Source organism: Eucalyptus grandis, chromosome 4 (genome assembly GCF_016545825.1).
Source record: "Eucalyptus grandis isolate ANBG69807.140 chromosome 4, ASM1654582v1, whole genome shotgun sequence".
Taxonomy (NCBI): domain Eukaryota; kingdom Viridiplantae; phylum Streptophyta; class Magnoliopsida; order Myrtales; family Myrtaceae; genus Eucalyptus; species Eucalyptus grandis.
Window position 1 is genome coordinate 17,706,018 of NC_052615.1, and position 17,744 is coordinate 17,723,761.

The 17,744-nt window shown below is 37.4% G+C and overlaps 1 protein-coding gene across 1 annotated transcript; it reads left to right on the top strand.

The window, feature by feature from the left end:
- The first annotated feature begins 11,668 nt into the window (after window positions 1-11,668).
- On the top strand, window positions 11,669-12,442 carry LOC104442932 (probable transcription repressor OFP9). The gene has a single exon (XM_010056307.3). The coding sequence runs from the start codon at window positions 11,859-11,861 to the stop codon at window positions 12,342-12,344; it is 486 nt and encodes a 161-aa protein (XP_010054609.3). The 5' UTR covers window positions 11,669-11,858; the 3' UTR covers window positions 12,345-12,442.
- The last annotated feature ends 5,302 nt before the right edge of the window (window positions 12,443-17,744 follow it).

Below are 17,744 nucleotides of genomic sequence, written 5' to 3' on the forward strand. Positions count from 1 at the left end.
CACCGCCAGACGACACTATCCTGGAGGTGGTTCGGCGAGGCCGAGTCTCGCGCGGCCATAGCGAGGCTCGTTAGCCTCGAGTGGCCATTTGAGCCACGGCGAGGCTCGAGTCGACGAGCCTCGCAGTGGCTCGGCCTCTCCAGGGGCTTGCGACACTCTTTGTTAGTCGCTGGCTCTTGTTTGGCTGGTTGCTGGCGCCGGCCAACAAAAGGAAGAAGAAGAAGAAGAAAAGAAGAAGAAAAGAAGAAGAAAAGAAAGAGACAAATGAAGAAGAAAAATGATAAGAAAAAAAAGTGTTTTTCGGAAGTGTTTCCGAGAACAAGAAATAAATTTTTTCTATTTCTTATTTCTGTTCCAAATTTGTTTTCGGAAATAAAAGTGTAAACAAACGCGTTTCTATTCTTTTTTTGTTTTCCGGAACAAAAGAACAAAAATTTATGTTCTAGGGAACAGAAACAGAAATAAACAAACACATCCTTAGGGGAACACAAAGGGGATACTGAATCTATAGGTGAAGAAGACACCATCGGTTTCTGAATGGGGCTTGCATCAAACAACTCTGATACCAACTTGAAATAAGGACCTTTAGAGAAAACTGAAGAGTAGAAGAATTGGAGAGAAACTAGGAACTAGGAACTGTGAGATAGATAATGGAGAGAACAAAAATAGAGGTTTTAAAATAATGTTCTTGTATTTCTCTCCTTAATGATTTGCAAAGAGATGACTGGTTATATAGACTTACAAAGAATGTGTATAACGAAAATCAATTTGAGTTTGCATAGGTTTGAATGAGTTATAAATGGTGGTTGCTTGGCTGTTTGTGTGGTGAGGACTTGGAAGTTTCTCACCGAACCAAGTATTGTGCAAGAGAACATGAAGACGCAAAATGCTTGAGTGACCAACGTGTTCTAAGCTGCAAGTTGACGTGGACGATTTTGACTTGTTTAACAAAGATGCTTTTATAAAGAGAACATTGTGGGTATTTTTATATTCCACTATCAACAGTTACAAACAACAATTTTTTTGAGTTCCTAATTCTATTAACAGTTATGTGAAGTTATCTTATGTAACACTTATCTCCAAGGAAGTTATTAAGCAAAACTTATTTTCAAAAAATATTATAAAAATCTTAAAATTGCGACGGTAAACATAACCACCTTTATGTTTTTTTTGTATCCATTGCCTATTGTCAATGACTTTGTCAATCAACTTCCAAGTTGTGACGAAGACTCTTGTCAATAGCTTTTACATCATGTGTCTTCGATTTCATTAGCAAGTTGTTGATTCTTCAAGTTGTCGAGTTTCTTTGATGAGTTTGTCACTTATTAATAATAACCAAAAGTTGATTTTTTTTTTCTTTTTTTGTCAACAACTTTTAATTTAACAAAAATGCTCAAGCTGTAATTTTCCACGCGGCAATGCTAGGACCATTCTAGTATAACACACAAACAAAACCCTAGCTATCACATATTAATCTTGTAGCTAGTCTCTATTCTCTAAGTCACTTTGATCATGTAGTTATGCGAATCTCTCTCTCTCTCTCTCTCTCACGACGCTCAATGCTCGTCATTCGCCTCCATCAGCCCTTGCTTGTCATGCCTCCTCCATCCGTTGTTTGCAACTCCTCGCATTACTCTCCCTCTCTCTTTTAGTGACAATCCTTTTTATTTTCTTAAAAAATTATTAGGCCAAATATTACACTAGATTCACAGACACGGGATTAACAACAACCATGTTGTACAATGCTAAACGAAACAACAAAAAAATAAAAAATGAAAATGATGAAAGATCTAGTTCTCAAGAGCCGATCATGATTGGATAGGTTCGTCATTCTTAATTGATGTTGATTCACCGTAAAACCGGTCATCTTTAATTCCTCCACCCATCTTTCCGGCGGCTCCACCCTGGTTGGACAATCGACAAAATAATGCCGAGCGTTGACATCTTTCACATCCTGCGTTACATAATTGTTTTTTCCTCTTTAGCTCGTGTCAAACATGACGAGTATTCATGTGATATAGCCCCAAAGTCCACCACTCGCTCCTCAAAGTTTAAAAACATTGCATTCTGCCCTTCCCGTACGAGAGGGGCTTGCGAACCCCGAATATTCCCCTGCTTCAATGCATGTGACCATTTTCCACTGTCTCCCATCAAACTATCTTTTTCTATTCTTTATATTAGCAGGCCACGTACCGTGTTTTTGTTTAGGGCATCTTTCTAAGGTACGCATATACAACCACATGATTTCCTTTCCCATCAGGTGGTTCGGCATTCTCCGACTGCTGTTAGGTACGAGTCTAAGCTATCTAACTCGATGGACGATGGATGATCGAGACTATTTGATTGCTTGTCCTTACCGACTGCAAATGCTGTTTAATCATTTCTCATTATTTATAGATTGAATGACTGTTCATATGTAGTCGGTGCTTCTTTAGTAATTATGTTAACGTTTATGATTTTCATTGACAATGCAATGACAACACTACCTTGTGAGTATCGGGATGTCATTTATGCTGTTTGACTCTGAATGTGATCATTGAGTAGAGTTTAGGCCAAGATAATGCTAATCGAGTCAAATCTAGGTTTTCGGATGGTGTAATTTCGTCAAACGACTCCGTTGCTATACCCATTAATCAAGAAATACATTTCATGTATATGTAGGGAATTATGCTTGGATTTCTTCTATATGTACACAAGTATTTTCGAACAATGGATTTTGGGATATGTAAGGTAGCCACCGCGGTGGCGGCCAGCCTCCTCCGTCCATTGCGGCGAATTCTCCACCTATGTAGGAGATTGATCTAATGATTTTGGCAATCCCCTAACTAATAATTTTGGCGCTTAGGATGGATTGGCCATGTGATCAGCAAACCAAACGGAGCCAAAAGAGCAGCAGGAAAGAGAGGATAAACTCTGTCAAAAGCAACGGGAGCCAATGGGATTAAGACCCCACTGCATTGATTGATAATTTCTTGGAATTACATGATTGGACGCACTTAGATTCCGATGTGATTATTTCATAATGCCCATTTATTTTCAGCAAAAAGGAGGCTTATTTTTTCGATATATACTTGAATATTTGTAAAAATTACAGCGCAAGACGAAAATAAGGAAAGAAAAAAAAAATCTACAAATCATATCCTGGACTAAGCAATCCCCGAGCAACTTTAAATAAATTATTAGTTGTTAGGATCAAACATGTTAGACATTCAAAAATAAGCAAATAGTAGAGACAAGTCTAAATATGATGCACTTGAGCCCAATAGGACTGGCAATCTATTTCAATAACTTCGTTGGTTTCACCTTCGATATTTGCTTTCAATTGAAAAGACAAGCACGTGCCGTAGTGGGGGATCGATAAGCATCTCGTAACCTAGTGCAATTTGAGGGTCAATAGTATGCCATCTAATCCCCAACATGTATCTAAGCAAACTTTCAAGGGACAGTCCAATACTAGTACACCAAGGAATCCAATACCTCAAATATCAATAACATGTAGGTCTGAAATAGAAACTAATGATCAAAGCAAAAGTAGGGTTGACTTACTGAAATAAGTATATATGAAGCCGAAAGATGTACCTATAATGTAAATTGAACTTACAAGTTAGTTCTAACAAAAAGGAAAAAAAAAAAAAAAACGAAGGTGTAAATCATACCGATTTAACTTGGTTTGATTGATTTACGCAAGCAATCAATAGAATGCTAAGTGAAATCATTAGAACGTGATTGCGAAATTCAAGAATTTACCTTACGTCGTATGACAAGCCCCTTGGAAGAGCTGATAAGATTTGGTTGAGGTGTGATTTGAACATATCACGTACGTTTCCGAGCTGGCGTGTCGTTCGAGGTTTGAACAACACTTGTTACCCTGAATTCACAAGAGGGAGGTGGCGAGACAAGAGGATGAGAGAGAGAGAGAGAGAGAGAGAGAGAGAGAGAGAGAGAGAGGATTGTCCTTTTCCATAAAGCTTATTTTAATTTGCTTTTGATAAATTTATTTGTTGGTTGGCCAAAAGATCAATGCTTCGGATGACATGAGACGATGAAAAGGAGCTTAGAAATATCATAACTTTTGTATAATATTCACTTTGGTGCCAAATTTTTTTATCATAAATTAAATGCCACTTTTATTAACCAAAACAATTACTAAAGTGCTAACTTAAATTTGGTATATTGAAAATTTGACGTGACAATATTTCATCAATTTCTCCAACCAATGTAGCTCATCAGCATGCCTAGTTAGTATTAATAGCTCCAAAAAATGTTGCCTACATGTTTTGCCCCAAATATAAACCCTAATTCGGAAACCCCAAAATTAATTGCTCAATCTTGCGATGGAGAACTGGAATAGGAAAAGCAGTTCAACGAGCATAGATTCGTTTCAACGTGGACAAATCACTCACCTTTTCTCTATTGCAAGATTCATCCCTTTAGCATCGAGCCCAAATTTCTTTAGCCTTGAGCCCTAATTTTTCTCTCCAAATGTCGAGCCCTAATTTTTTTTTTTTTTTTTTTATGATGAATGAGCAAGTGAGAGAGGCCGATGATGGTTGAATGACTGATTGCGTGAGAGTGATGAATGAGCGAGTGAGAGAGGCTGATGATGGTTAAATGATCGATTGCGAGAGAGAGAGACGACGCAAGAGTAAGGGTGATTGGCGACTTCGAACAGTAAATGAAAATGAGCGTCGAAGTCAAGGGAAAGACAACGATAGAGAAAAACATGTCGCTTTGAGAGAACAACTATGTATGGCGTCGTTTAGGCCAAGGCCGATAATCTCATAGTCTATGTTGGACTTGTTTTTTTAATTATTTATGAAAAGTCACATATTAATGAACTTTTATTAAAAAGTCAGGATTTTGCCTATAATTTGTCATCGAAGATACTTTAGTAATTGTATTTTTTCTGATTTGATACTTAAGTATTTTAGAGAAAAATTTTGTCACTATATGAAAATTATGGCACTTTTAGTGTCTTTTTTCCACAAGATGGACATAAACTTATCCAAAGTTGATTAATGAGAGGCAAGTACACGGATTGTTATTCTTTCATATTAAATCAGCCGTCAATTCCTATTAGAGAGCAAAACAATGGTTGCGGAATCTAGGAAAAATTTGGCCAGTTCCACATGTCAGTGATTTAACTCCAGTCAAATCTCAAAGAATTTTTTTTCCTCTTAAATTAAGGGAAATTCCTCTCTGTTTCATTAAAATTAAGCACTTACAAAGTTTAGGGCCACGAAAATTCTTTGGTCTTTGTATTATATGATGTAACATGACAATAACGCACCAACACAATGTGTCACAACTATTATCCACACCGTGTAATGGACAGAAGTCAAAGGTATTTGGAATAAAATCTCACGGTTGGAATTGTAAGTGGGGAAGACAGCAACATGGCAGTAGTACTAGGGTTCCTATCGACAATAATAGCATAAAAATTGTAATTTCGATTTGGGCCCATCACCTTTTTTGTTTTTTGTATGGTAGCATTATGGGAGCATTTTATTAGCTTTGTTGGGTACTATAGTAGAGAGAGAGAGAGAGAGAGAGAGGAATCGAAACAAGGAGAAAGGAAACAAGAGATTGTGAGGGAAGATGAGATTTGGGGGGTTGACAAGGATCTCTCTCTCTCTCTCCCCTTTTGTTAATGGCGTTTGTTTGTGGGCAAAATGATGAGCCATGTGAAGGCCAAATCAACAGGGTCATTCCCATCAGTGCCCCGTGGACCCTAACCCAATATTTGGACAACGTCATCAAATGCGATTGGGGGCAGGTGCGTCCGATACAGTCCGATACAGCCGAACTCTTAAATCGGGTTAGATTCGACTCGGGGCTCGATTGATTTAAGGGTTGGCATGCATCGAGCACGAGGGTCATTTTCCATTTGGATACAGAGCAGGTATGCCAATCATCTCCAGCACATCATGTTCTTAAGATGCGCCCAATTGGGAATAAGTTAAAAGCCATTAATAATCTTCTTGTCCCTTTTTCCAATATCGGAGGGTTAAAGATGGAGTAACTTCTCCTTCACATGGTGACCACTAAAGTAATAATTAGATGGCTGGTGTGGAGTTACAATAAGAAAACACTAGGGAAAGATTAAATCATGCTAGGTGACAATCAAAAAGAGGAGGAGAAAGGATTGGTATTCACCAGATGATATAGACTAGTGGATTAACTAGAGTAATCATCATAGTAACGAGTAACACCACAAGTTGAACAATATCAAGCACGTCAATTCCATGATACGATCGAAAAATTGGAAATTTAATTTTCAAATTAAAGAAACTTCGACTCGAGAGACTTTTGTAAGGTGAGGCCTCTAACAAGAAGTTGCAATGCTGGCATTCATTCTTGTAAGTCTTAAATCACCTTCATCATGTGGTGTTGATTTCAATCAATTACATGTGATATCGGAAAATCATTAACCACATTCAATGTTCTAAGAGTTTCGAGGGTGAGAAATTTCCATAAGGTGAATCCTCTAACGGGAGATTTTGGTATTGTGGGATAAACTTTATGCATCTTAGCTAAAAAGGTAGCAAAAAAGGCCTTGGAGTTATGGTCCTACTTTAACGAGAAAAAGTTGAGGACCTCACATGCGACCTAAAGCATGTGGGACTTGCACATATAAGCTACGAGCTAGAGAAAACGAGGCATCCGGAATCAATTTTGCAATTCCTACATGCATAATTGATCAGACTTGTCACTTCAAGAACGTGTAAAACAAGCTTGACTTGCTCGTATTTATTCTCAACAAATCAAATAATCCACATTTACTCAACTAAGCGGTACAAAGATTGAGAACTTTGTGCCTCGAGAACTTTGAGGTCACGATTCTCGATGCCTGGAAAATTACGAAACTCGAAATGCTAAACCCTAATTACGCCGTCGCTCGGAGCGAGAATCTCACAAGGACGAAAGGCAATAGTTTAGGACACGGCGACATGGCACACCCTACGTTGTTTGGGACCATATTATAAGATCCAGCTCATGCCCTCATATCACTATGTCCCTTGGGCTACGCTATTTCCCTCGATCACCACACATGCCAGCAACTAAAATTCAATGAGCTTTTCTCCTCTCCTTTGTATTTTCTTCTTTCTCTCTCGTGTGCGGGCGTTCTCTTCTAGGCGTTCCAAGCCACGTACCATTACGTCCATTCCTTCCAAAGATGCTTTTATGATCGGTGTCTCTTGCGAACTTCCTTTGTGGGTTGTTTAGATGTCGATGCTTACCCACCTTTTCAATGAATCAAATCTCAGAACCCGAGACAAAAAAATTGTTACGTGTCCGAGACAAAGTGTGTCCAGCAGGCAAAGCCTTATCCACACGAACTCGTGATTTTCGATATTTACATGCCTACTGTCGATGATTTTCTTTGTTTGATGTTTATAATAACGAGGGTTTTGTTTTAAACAAACGTTCTCGTATCAACGCACCGATTACACGTAACGTAATAGAGATGGTGCATTTGAAATGACGATTTTTTTTATTAATTTGTTTAACAAGCGCATCGGAAATGATTATTAATAAAGCCCTAATAATCGTGCGTTTGAGAAGGTTTGTTTACGTATCCCGATAAACTATTCAGTGCTTCCTTCCATGACTTGAAAAGCATGTGGAGACCCTCGTGAACTGACTTTTGTCCTTTGCTTAGGAAGATTATATGGTGTCGGTTCATTCTTAATGAGATTTCTAAAGGGCCTTTAAGTATAAAAACAACAGAAAATCCAATTTTATATAGGTTGACATGTTTCGAAGCTAGGAGGGAGAAAGACAGCATCAATGCCAAAATTATTGTATTGGTGTTCATGCATCCAAATCAACACTAGAATTTTAAGATTGATCAATTTTAAAATTTCAAGAAAATTCATTCGATTAGTTAGTTCAATAATAACTATTTGTCAAAGAATTCGATGTGACGTTATTTTTTAGTAGTAAATGAAATAAAAGGCAAAAGCGCTGAAAAAGAAAGAATGGCATTATAACCGTAAAATACATTACAAACCCTTAGTTTATTTGTAAATGAATGTCATGCATTTTAAACAATTGAAAACATTTAATAATAGGCACACTTCAAATTATTCAAAACCTGATCTATAAAATCGACTTACAAAAATGATGTGATGGATTCGGCCTTTGACAGTACATAGATTCAATTCTGAAATGTCCATTTACAATTTCTCAAATCATTTGACAAGCTAGTATTGTAAACCTCTCTCTTTTTAAGCAGCTAGCAAACTTTTCTTGCTTTAAAGATTAGGCAGCTAGGTTTTCAATTCCCTTGAATAGGGAAACTTGTCCACCTAATCAGCCGTCTCTACATTTATTTCCAGACGCACTAGAAAAAAATTGGCCAGTCTATTCTACCTACATAGAAATTCTTCACAAATTTCTAAAATTGGGAATTTAGTATATTATGGAAAAATATATAATCAGACAGTGAACCCCTTGGGCGGGCTCACCCATGGCCTACACTCCATTAATTAGACAAGTCGACGTCATTTGCGAAAAGAATGTCATGTCAACCATATAAAATCAATCATTCATCATTAAAGTCCCATAATTTTCAATTAAGAAGACAAGTCAATGTCAATTGGAGAATTTTTCATGTCAACCATATGGAATTTACCATTCTTTAAAGTCCATACTTTTCGACAAAAAAAGTCCATAGTTTTCGACCAGCAGTAGACGCACCTCGGTTAGAACCTAATTAGATCTGTACACCTAAGTTTTTGGTTGACCGGTAATTAAGATTAATTAATTACAAAAGAAAAGGTTAGTCCATTTCCTTGGGCATGCCTCTATCTTGTCCGGGCTCAGTATTGAGTGGACAGGTAATGTGAACTTGTATGAGCCCACGAATTGATGGCCCTATCTATCCTATCCAATGCTGCACTTTGCCAGGAATTGAATACAATGTAGCCAACTTGCAAATTTACATTAATTTATTCACGCAATAATACTTATATGATAGATATCTGAATTATTATATCATCACCAGAAGATGGGACATTATCAACTGAAATAACATGATGAATTTTTTTAGAGATGACAGTGGGTTAAATTGGAACTTACATAATCAACTCCACTCGAACAATTTCAAATATATTGAGAAACCGACTTAAACCTAGGCGGGATTCTCGAATGACAGCCCTCATAACATGACTTCCGTAAGTATACGGGATTCTCAAACACACCTAAAACCTATTTGATATTTTCTTTCGGCTGTTTTTTTGAATAAATGGATTTTCTAGCCTAAAAGAAATGAGAAACTCAATAATTGGAAGAGACACGTCAAGAAATGACATGGGTGAATGTGTTTCCTTTTTGGAGTGACTTATACTTTTTACGTTCATTTTCTTTGTTTTTTTTTCGTGTTTGGGACTTGACTTCCAATTAAATAAGTTGTTCCATACTTACTTGAGACATTTGTTTGGATCTGCTTAATGTAAGCTAATTTTACTTTTTCTATTTTGTTGGGGTGTGATTTATATTCCCTATCAATAGGATGGCACATGGGTCTCATATTTTGTTAGTAGTTTGGGCTTGAGCTTATGAATAATTACTAGGTATGTATAATATCTCTTGTAATTAAGTGATGTAAAAGAAAATTGCGATATACCAATTATAGTGGAATTCTCTAGTGGACGTAATCTTAGTTTAAGAGTGAATTATGATAAAAACTTTGTATCTTGAACTTTTTTTTTTTGTTTTTGTTCTCTATTGCCTTATGATTGTGCACCAAATCCTAACATCTTCAAGAATATAGAGTAAAATTTTTTTAAAGAAAAGTTCGACTACATGAACTGTTAGAGTTGGAAAAGGTAATGTTATCAACTAAAGGCTGTTGTTACAAGTAGGCTCTTGATCGAGTTAATTTAGTTCTCAACATGGTCATAAAACAACAGGATTCAGGAATCGAGAATCGAAAAAAGACTAATGACTTCCCTCTCCCCAAAAGCATTATTCTCATAATCAAAAAGCACATATCGATCCAATGAAGTCACTGTTGACATCATTGTCCCTAAATCAAGTTCAGTCTCTAGCTCTATGATTAGTGCTTGCGCGTAAAACTCTTTCTTTTTGCGGTCTTTACCCTATCTTAGCCACGTGATAGCTCATTAGGGTTTCAGCTTTTTCCTCAGTAAGTAATGATCATAGCAACAAGGGCCTATCATGTTTGCCTGCCAAAGTTGGTATCACTAGATTCATACAATAATCGGATCAAAATTAAGAATCTTAATAACGTCTATGATAATCAGATTTATTCATGCAAATCAAACAAGATCAATCTCCCATCATTCCGGCAAAGGATGATCACGTGTCAATGATAATCAGTTCTATTCATGCAAATCAAACATGATCAATCACCCATCATCTAATGTATTCAACTGAAATCAAATTGCAATAACGAATAGAATTGGAGAGAATAATTTAGTTAATTAGTCGAGTGTCTAAATCTCATTTATGAAACGATGAAAGAGCACCGTATGTAATTTGAAAATCAACTCCGTAATGGATTGCAAGGCATGATGATTATCTTTTTCTCAATGCTCCGATCAATTACGTGCCATATTTATTAAGAATGAATTGAAGATGACTAGTCAGATTTAGATGCTTGGTATAATATTTTTTTTTATCTATATATATTCTAAATATCATGCATAATTCCAATTTTCATTCACCCTTTTGTATCTAAAGAATTTTGGATGTCTCATTTTAACCCCTCACAACCAGAAATATCATGTTACCGAATATTAGGAAGAAGGAGATGAAGTCAATCATTCAACACGAAAATTCAAGAAAGAAAAGAGAAAATTACTGGTGATAGTCAGCTTTACAGGCTGAAGAACTCTGATTGTCCTCAAGAGCTGCTGACTTTTACACAATGTGATATAAATGGTTTCAAATACTCAAGTTGGATATGCCCATGTGCCATTAGAGCTGGGGGCCTACCTCAATGTAGGGTCCCTTGGACAGTGGGTACCTTAGGAAGTACAGAAGAATCTTTTTTGAAAAAGAATTCCAATGTACATTTGTCAAAGTGCCTTATGGTTTGCTTATAGACTAGAGTTCAATCTTCTATGTATATAGAGAATCTCCCTACATCTAATATTATTTTTTTCGATTAAATTATTTAATTGGTTGTGGAACCCAACTTTGGAAAAGTAGCGAAATTCCCTTACTGTATCTGCTAAACATTAGGGGCATGACAAGGATCAATTTTGAAGCCTAACTAAATGAAGCTTTTTTCTGATGGCTTTCATCAATTTATCTGCTACGTGTAAGGGTTGCCAGGTACATGTCATTATTCTGTCTGTTATATAGTTGGAATGTTTGTTGATTAGTGTACTAATTCTGCTCCTGGTTTCATGATATATCACTACTTAGAGCTCTCATATTTGAAGGACCATGCCTTTTTAGCTTTATTGATGGCCAATTTACATTCAAAAGGCATTAGATTTGGCATGCCAGATGCAAAATCCAATAATGAATTGCCTGCATATCTCTTAAGCCAACCCTTATAGAAAGATCTTGTTCTTGCCACACTAGTTAATTGATGTCTGTAGTAAAAAGCATGTCTTTGACAACTAATAAAGGGAACGAGAACTTGTCTACTCAGCTTAATCATAACATCCTCAATTAAACAACAGAACATGCTCCCCAATCTCCTTGTAGATCTCCCTCCAATTCCCATCTTTTCAGGCATTTGATAAGTCCATCGAATGTGCTGAAAACTACAGACACAATGATAAGTAACGTGACCCACTTGCCCGATTCTTGCTTAAGTGTTTTGTTTTTCCGCACAAGCACTTCTTCAAAGCTTCCTAAAAACATCATGCTTGAGGATGATGAAATCCTCAAGATCACACAAGAAGCAGAGGCCTCAAACCAGTAGAGGGTGCAGGCCACTGTGTTGCAGCTGTCGGTTGAGCGTGTCATCCTCATCGGAGGAAGTCGAGAGCGCCAGTTCCGAGCGCTTCGCCACTATCTCAAGCCTAGCGCACGCCATGGTCCAAGAGAGGCTGGACCAAATGATAAGGGAGAGGCAAGAGGCAAGGCATCGTCTGGAGAGGATGAGGAGGCAAAGAGGCGGGGGAGAGAGGCGGTTCGTCGTGATGGTGGCGATGGAGAAGAGCTCCCACGATCCGCGGGAGGATTTCCGGGAGTCGATGGTCGAGATGATAACGGTAAACAAGATCGACGACCCAAAGGACCTCAGGCGTCTCTTGAATTACTACCTTTCGATGAATTCGGACGAGTATAGAGGGTTGATACTAGAGGTGTTCCACGATGTGTGCACAAGGCTGTTCTTGCATTGTAAATGCCATTGATGGACATTAGCTGAGGAGTTCCTAGAGTTTTAGTTAACTTTCAAGTTTAATTCAACCATGCATGTGAAGCATTTTACAGATTCATCCAGATATACGTACCCCCTCAAACGTTAAACGACCAAGATTTTGATTTCTCTTTTTCTTTGCATCTATGGGGGTGGATTTGCAGTTCTAGTTCTTCGAACGATGACATGATGGTCAGCGAGATGACAATCTTTTTCTGGCTACGCGCAGAGAGAGGGGAAATATTGCAACTCGCATTGTCAGTGATGAATCAAAAAATGCGTTTCTTGTTAAACTGCGAGAATAAATGCAAATTCCTGCATGTTGGCAGGAATATCAAAAAATTTCTTTTCTTCTTTAGGATGTCAAACTGGTTATTTTATTTTATTTTATTTGCCAATATGAGTAATAGAAGATCCCTCAGACAGAGCCTCCAAATTGAGGAAGGAGGAAATTAGGAATTCATATCAAAGACGCCATCATCTTGTTATCATTTCATGTTTCCGCAATGATGACGATCTCCATGCTAAAAACCGCAAGAGAGATCATCAGTTAAAAGAAAACAGGAGTGAAGTATAAATTAAAGTCTCAGATAAAAGCAGAAGAGAGATATGAAAACATACTTTCCAAGATAAGTGTTCCAAAATGTGTGAGATTTGTACCTGTGGTCGTTTTAGGGCTAATTGGGTATGTTCGTCTCAGGCTTGTCACTAATTTAAACTTCCCTCGGCCCAAGCCAGCCTTCTAGAATAGTCCAAACCAATTGGGACTTTAAATATCAAGCCGAGCTTGTGGCCCGGCCCATGTTCGGATTGATGGGGCGAAAGATGATTCAAATGGGGGCACTTGAATAACACCCCCAACTTAAAATTTTGTGGGATAGGCCTTTTGATTGAAAGACTGGAGAGAAATTAAGATAAATTTCTAAGGCTATGATGTTTGGTCGATCGGATTAGGATTGGAATAGGATAGGACAAAAGGGGATTTGAAATCCTCCATATATCCTACAAATTGTAGAAATATCCCATCAAATGCTTGGTGTAATCTAAGGTAGAATTTAAAATTTTTTAAAATTTGCAACCCAAGATAGAATTGATTTTTTTTTTTTTAATTCTTGTTTCAAATTTTTTGAAAATCCCATCTCCGACGGGATCCTTGTGTATGTGACGATTCAAAACCTCTTGACCACTATCATCACCTGGCATTCTCTAAGAAATTGACCTTGGGAGCTTAATGACTTTCAAAGATCGATCTTGAGAGCTTGACAACTTTCAACAGACATGATGCCTTCCATTAAGTAAAATTTTGAACTAAAGGTGTGAGTATCTCTCTCTTGCATTTCATCAAACACCTAAGGGGTGCCTAGTTCATAGTCAACTAAGAGAGAGATCATGGAACAATGGAAGCCGAGAATGAGTAATCAAGGGTGAAGTAGAGAGAGGAACCGAGAGATGATTTGATGCTAGTGAAAAAATTGAAAAACAGACCGAGAAAGAGAGGGAGTCACATATGATGTGGTAAGACGTAGTCTTCCAAGTGAGTCGCGAGTAAGGGCATCGGTCAGGATACTCGAGGAGGTTGGAGCGAGGGATTGTCATGGTGGACGGCTATCGGAGTGGTGGTGGGTTGCGGCCAATGAGAAACACCAAGGACATTGAGTCTCGATGAGTCTCATTCGAGGTTTTCTTGATACTTCAGGAATTGTTAAGCTAACTTTTAAAATTTTATATCCAATCCGGGTTTACCTTACCACCTAAGCCGGATTTCTTATATGATATTTTACTCGAATGTATTTGGGTTTATCTAGCTCGGAGAACATCGCCAAACATTAGATGGGATAATTTAATATCATATCCAAACTCAAATCCGGACCACCAAGCACTGCCTAAATATATTTCTGAAATAATGGAGGTATTCAAACAAGTCAATTTTGATTCAATTCACTTGCATAACTCTTGAAGTCTAAGGAGTTATTTGATCAATGTTTCATGCTTCACACCTCGAGTGTATATGTGTGTGTTTAAGATTTGCGAGCCTGGCTTGGGCCTTATAACAGGGCCTTGCCCTGGCCCACCAAAATATACCTTTGGACACTTGCGGTCCGTAGACTGCCAGCTCCATGACCAGGTTTAAGATTCACCACCGTGGTCTTTTATTAATTGAACGCACGAAGCTCATTTTCAAACCATTAACTCCGAACAGTTGTAGTGCGATTACTCCCCAGCTTTTCTAGGTACGTCTTCTATCATGTAGCTAGATATTTTTTACACACACCGAACCTTAACATCAAATGGCAACCACTAGATGATGAGGTTGATGGAGATCGGACTAGATAGTGGAAACGAAACACAATCATCATAGAACCATAGAGATTTGATGGATTACCCTAAAAAATAAAGAGAACGACGGTTGGGCATGGGGGGATGGGGATGACATGGGACTATGGGATCCACATTTTGGACAATTTTGTGTGGGTGAGTGCTTGACAAAAGCATGGCATGTGCAGAGGGTGCCGAATCATGTTTTTCCCAATTTGGGACTTCCTACTTGTGAATCTCTCTCTCTCATATAATTTTTTTTTATTAAAGGTTTCTTTGTAAAAAAAGAGAATATATCGTCATATAGGATTAATACCGCAAAAAATCCCAAAATGGTAGAATCATCCACATTTATCATAAATTAATTTTTAGGTTACAAAACTTACGAATTAGTACACCGGTGACATATTTACCCAAAAAAATTCCTAAATTTACTTCAGTTTAAGATAAATATGGCATAATTTGAGGTCATTGTGGCATGAGTATATCGACTTGGTGTAAATATGACACATGTGTACTAGTTTTAGATTTTTCATGACATAAAAATTAATTTGGGATAAATTTGATATGTATATATTAGTTTGATTTTTTTTTTATGAAGCCTCGTTGCAGTTATTATATATTTATGAAAAAGAATTGGATGGACTTTAATAGTCTTGTCACATGAAAAAAGCAGTAGATAATTATTTTCTATTTTGTCTTCCATCAATATAAAATATTTTTTTCACAAGTAGCGTTATAAGATTGACAAGTTACAGTAATCGAAAATAATAATCAACCATTATGATACCATAAAAAGGTTCTTGTCATCTCTTTGATCAGAAAATTGTTTTTTTTTCCATAGGTAATAAATAGGGAGAAATTACCCAATTGCCTTAAACCTATCATATGGATGCTAATTCAATCTTAAACTTTTAAATTTTACCAATTCAATCTTAAATATTTGGATGAAATTTCATTGAAATCCTTTTGGCCAATTTTCACTAGAAATACTTGATGTGGTAGTCCAGTTATTACTAGCCGTCTTACATGATATACTACCACATCGGCGATTTCCTTACAAAAATTGGTCATAAGGACTACATGAGAATTTTGTGCAAAAGTTGATGAGTAAGGGCGCGTTTGGTAACATTTCGTTTAAAAATTGTTCAAGGAAACGAAATAGAAAAAAATGTTTCTTCCGGGAACAATTTTTAAACAAAAAAAACGTGTTTGATAAACTTGTTCAGGAATAAAAAATGAACGAAACACGTTTGGTAAATTTGTATAATTTATTTATTTATTTATTTATTTTATTTTATTTTTTTCTATTTTTTTCTTCTTTTGGCCGGTCGCCGGCCTTGGTCATGGCCGGCGGCCTCGCCTTGGCTGGGCGAGCTCGAGCTCGCCCGCATCCAGCGAGGCCGAGCTTCGCTAGGGCCGGCGACGCTTGGCCTCGCCGGCCGGTTGTCGACCTTGGCCGAGGCTGGCGACCAGCCAAAGAAAAAAGAAGAAGAAAAGAAGAAGAAAAAAGAGAAAAGAAAATGAAAAGTGTTTCTGAATTTTGTTAAACAAGAAGAACTTTTTTTTTTTGTTTTTTGTTTCATTTTGGATGTGTTTTGGGAAAAAAAAATAATTTTAGAACAAAAACGCAAACAAACGCATTTTTTTGTTCCTTTTTGTTCCGGGAACAAAAAAAAAAAAAAATGTTTAGAAACAGAAAAAAAGAATAAAAACAAACGTAGCCTAAATTGACAAAATTAAAAAATTTAGAACTGAATTGACATCTGACTGATAGGTTATGTATTGGTCAAACAAATAGAGAAAAATCCGAAAGGCACATCTTACTAGGTTTAGAATAAGACAAGTATTGATGAACTGTTAGTGAGTGCACACATGGACCCCAACCCTTCAAATTCGAACATTGGAGGCCACAAAAAATAGTAACAAGTTAAAAGCTAGAAAAGAAAAGATCCCATGGATCCTGAATTCTGGATGATTCACAGTATGTGGTACTTAAATTTCAGCATCAGAATTGGCACGACGAGACAGCCTCCCCAAGGAACAATCGATATTGTCTCAGACATGTCTACACGTAGTGTGTTCTTTCCTGCTAGTGCCCCTGATGATGATGACGATCCTCACTTTGCTTGGGGCGTGGGATGTTCCACGTTAGCCAAATAATTCGATGATCATAATAATGTTTCGGTCTCTATAGACAACACTTTATGTGAATTGCTACCAATCGTACCATTTCATTTGGGTACTTGAGGATGATACACAAGCAAAGTGATGCTCTTGATTTCCCATTTCGAATGCGAACTCGAACGCAATGAAACGATAGCAAGTAGAAGTGGAAAAAAACATAATGGGGGAACAAACCCTAATGATAGCCAATCGAAAAACTTTGAGTTGCTGAATCACATTAACGGCTAAGTACATTGAAATTTCTCCGACTTGAGATGAAGTACATGATAACGGCATTAGGTTTTGGGAAAATACCATGAGATCTTTCCAAGCAGTATGAATAGTATTAGGACTTGTACAATCCTAGTCTGCTAAAAGCCGTAGATTCGATCATGGGATTTCGGTTTGGTTTCATTGCACTTTTCGAACGTTCTTTATTTCAAGTTGTTTAACATTAACAGTACCAAATTATGGACGATGGCCAGGAGAAATCAGAATCTAGCTAGCTCGAGTACCAGCGTCTGAGAAAAAAGCTTGATCGGCATGGGACTTCCGAAAGTGAAACAGTTCAGCTAGGGTTTACATTCACCTGTCAACACTATTGTCCTTCTTTTCTTCAAACAAAAAAAAGAGGAAAAATAATTCGAAAGCAACGAGGAGGTACGTGCCATTAGCTAAAGGGGTTAAACATGACCGCTTGGTAAACACTTTAGATTAATATAATCTTGTTAGCGTACGGAGCTAAAGTAGTTGGTGGGTTTTTTTCTCCTGCCAACTCAGTTTCCCACTATATCTTATGAGTAAAGATAGGAGATGGAGGATTTGATCTTGAGATTTGTATTGGAATCTCGAGCTATTACCTTCGATCTTTAGAACCGCATTGGATGTTGTCGTTGTCACTTATTAGGTCTAC

Coding starts and splice junctions, on each gene's coding strand:
- LOC104442932 (XM_010056307.3), top strand. CDS start 11,859: ATGATGAAATCCTCAAGATCACACAAGAAGCAGAGGCCTCAAACCAGT.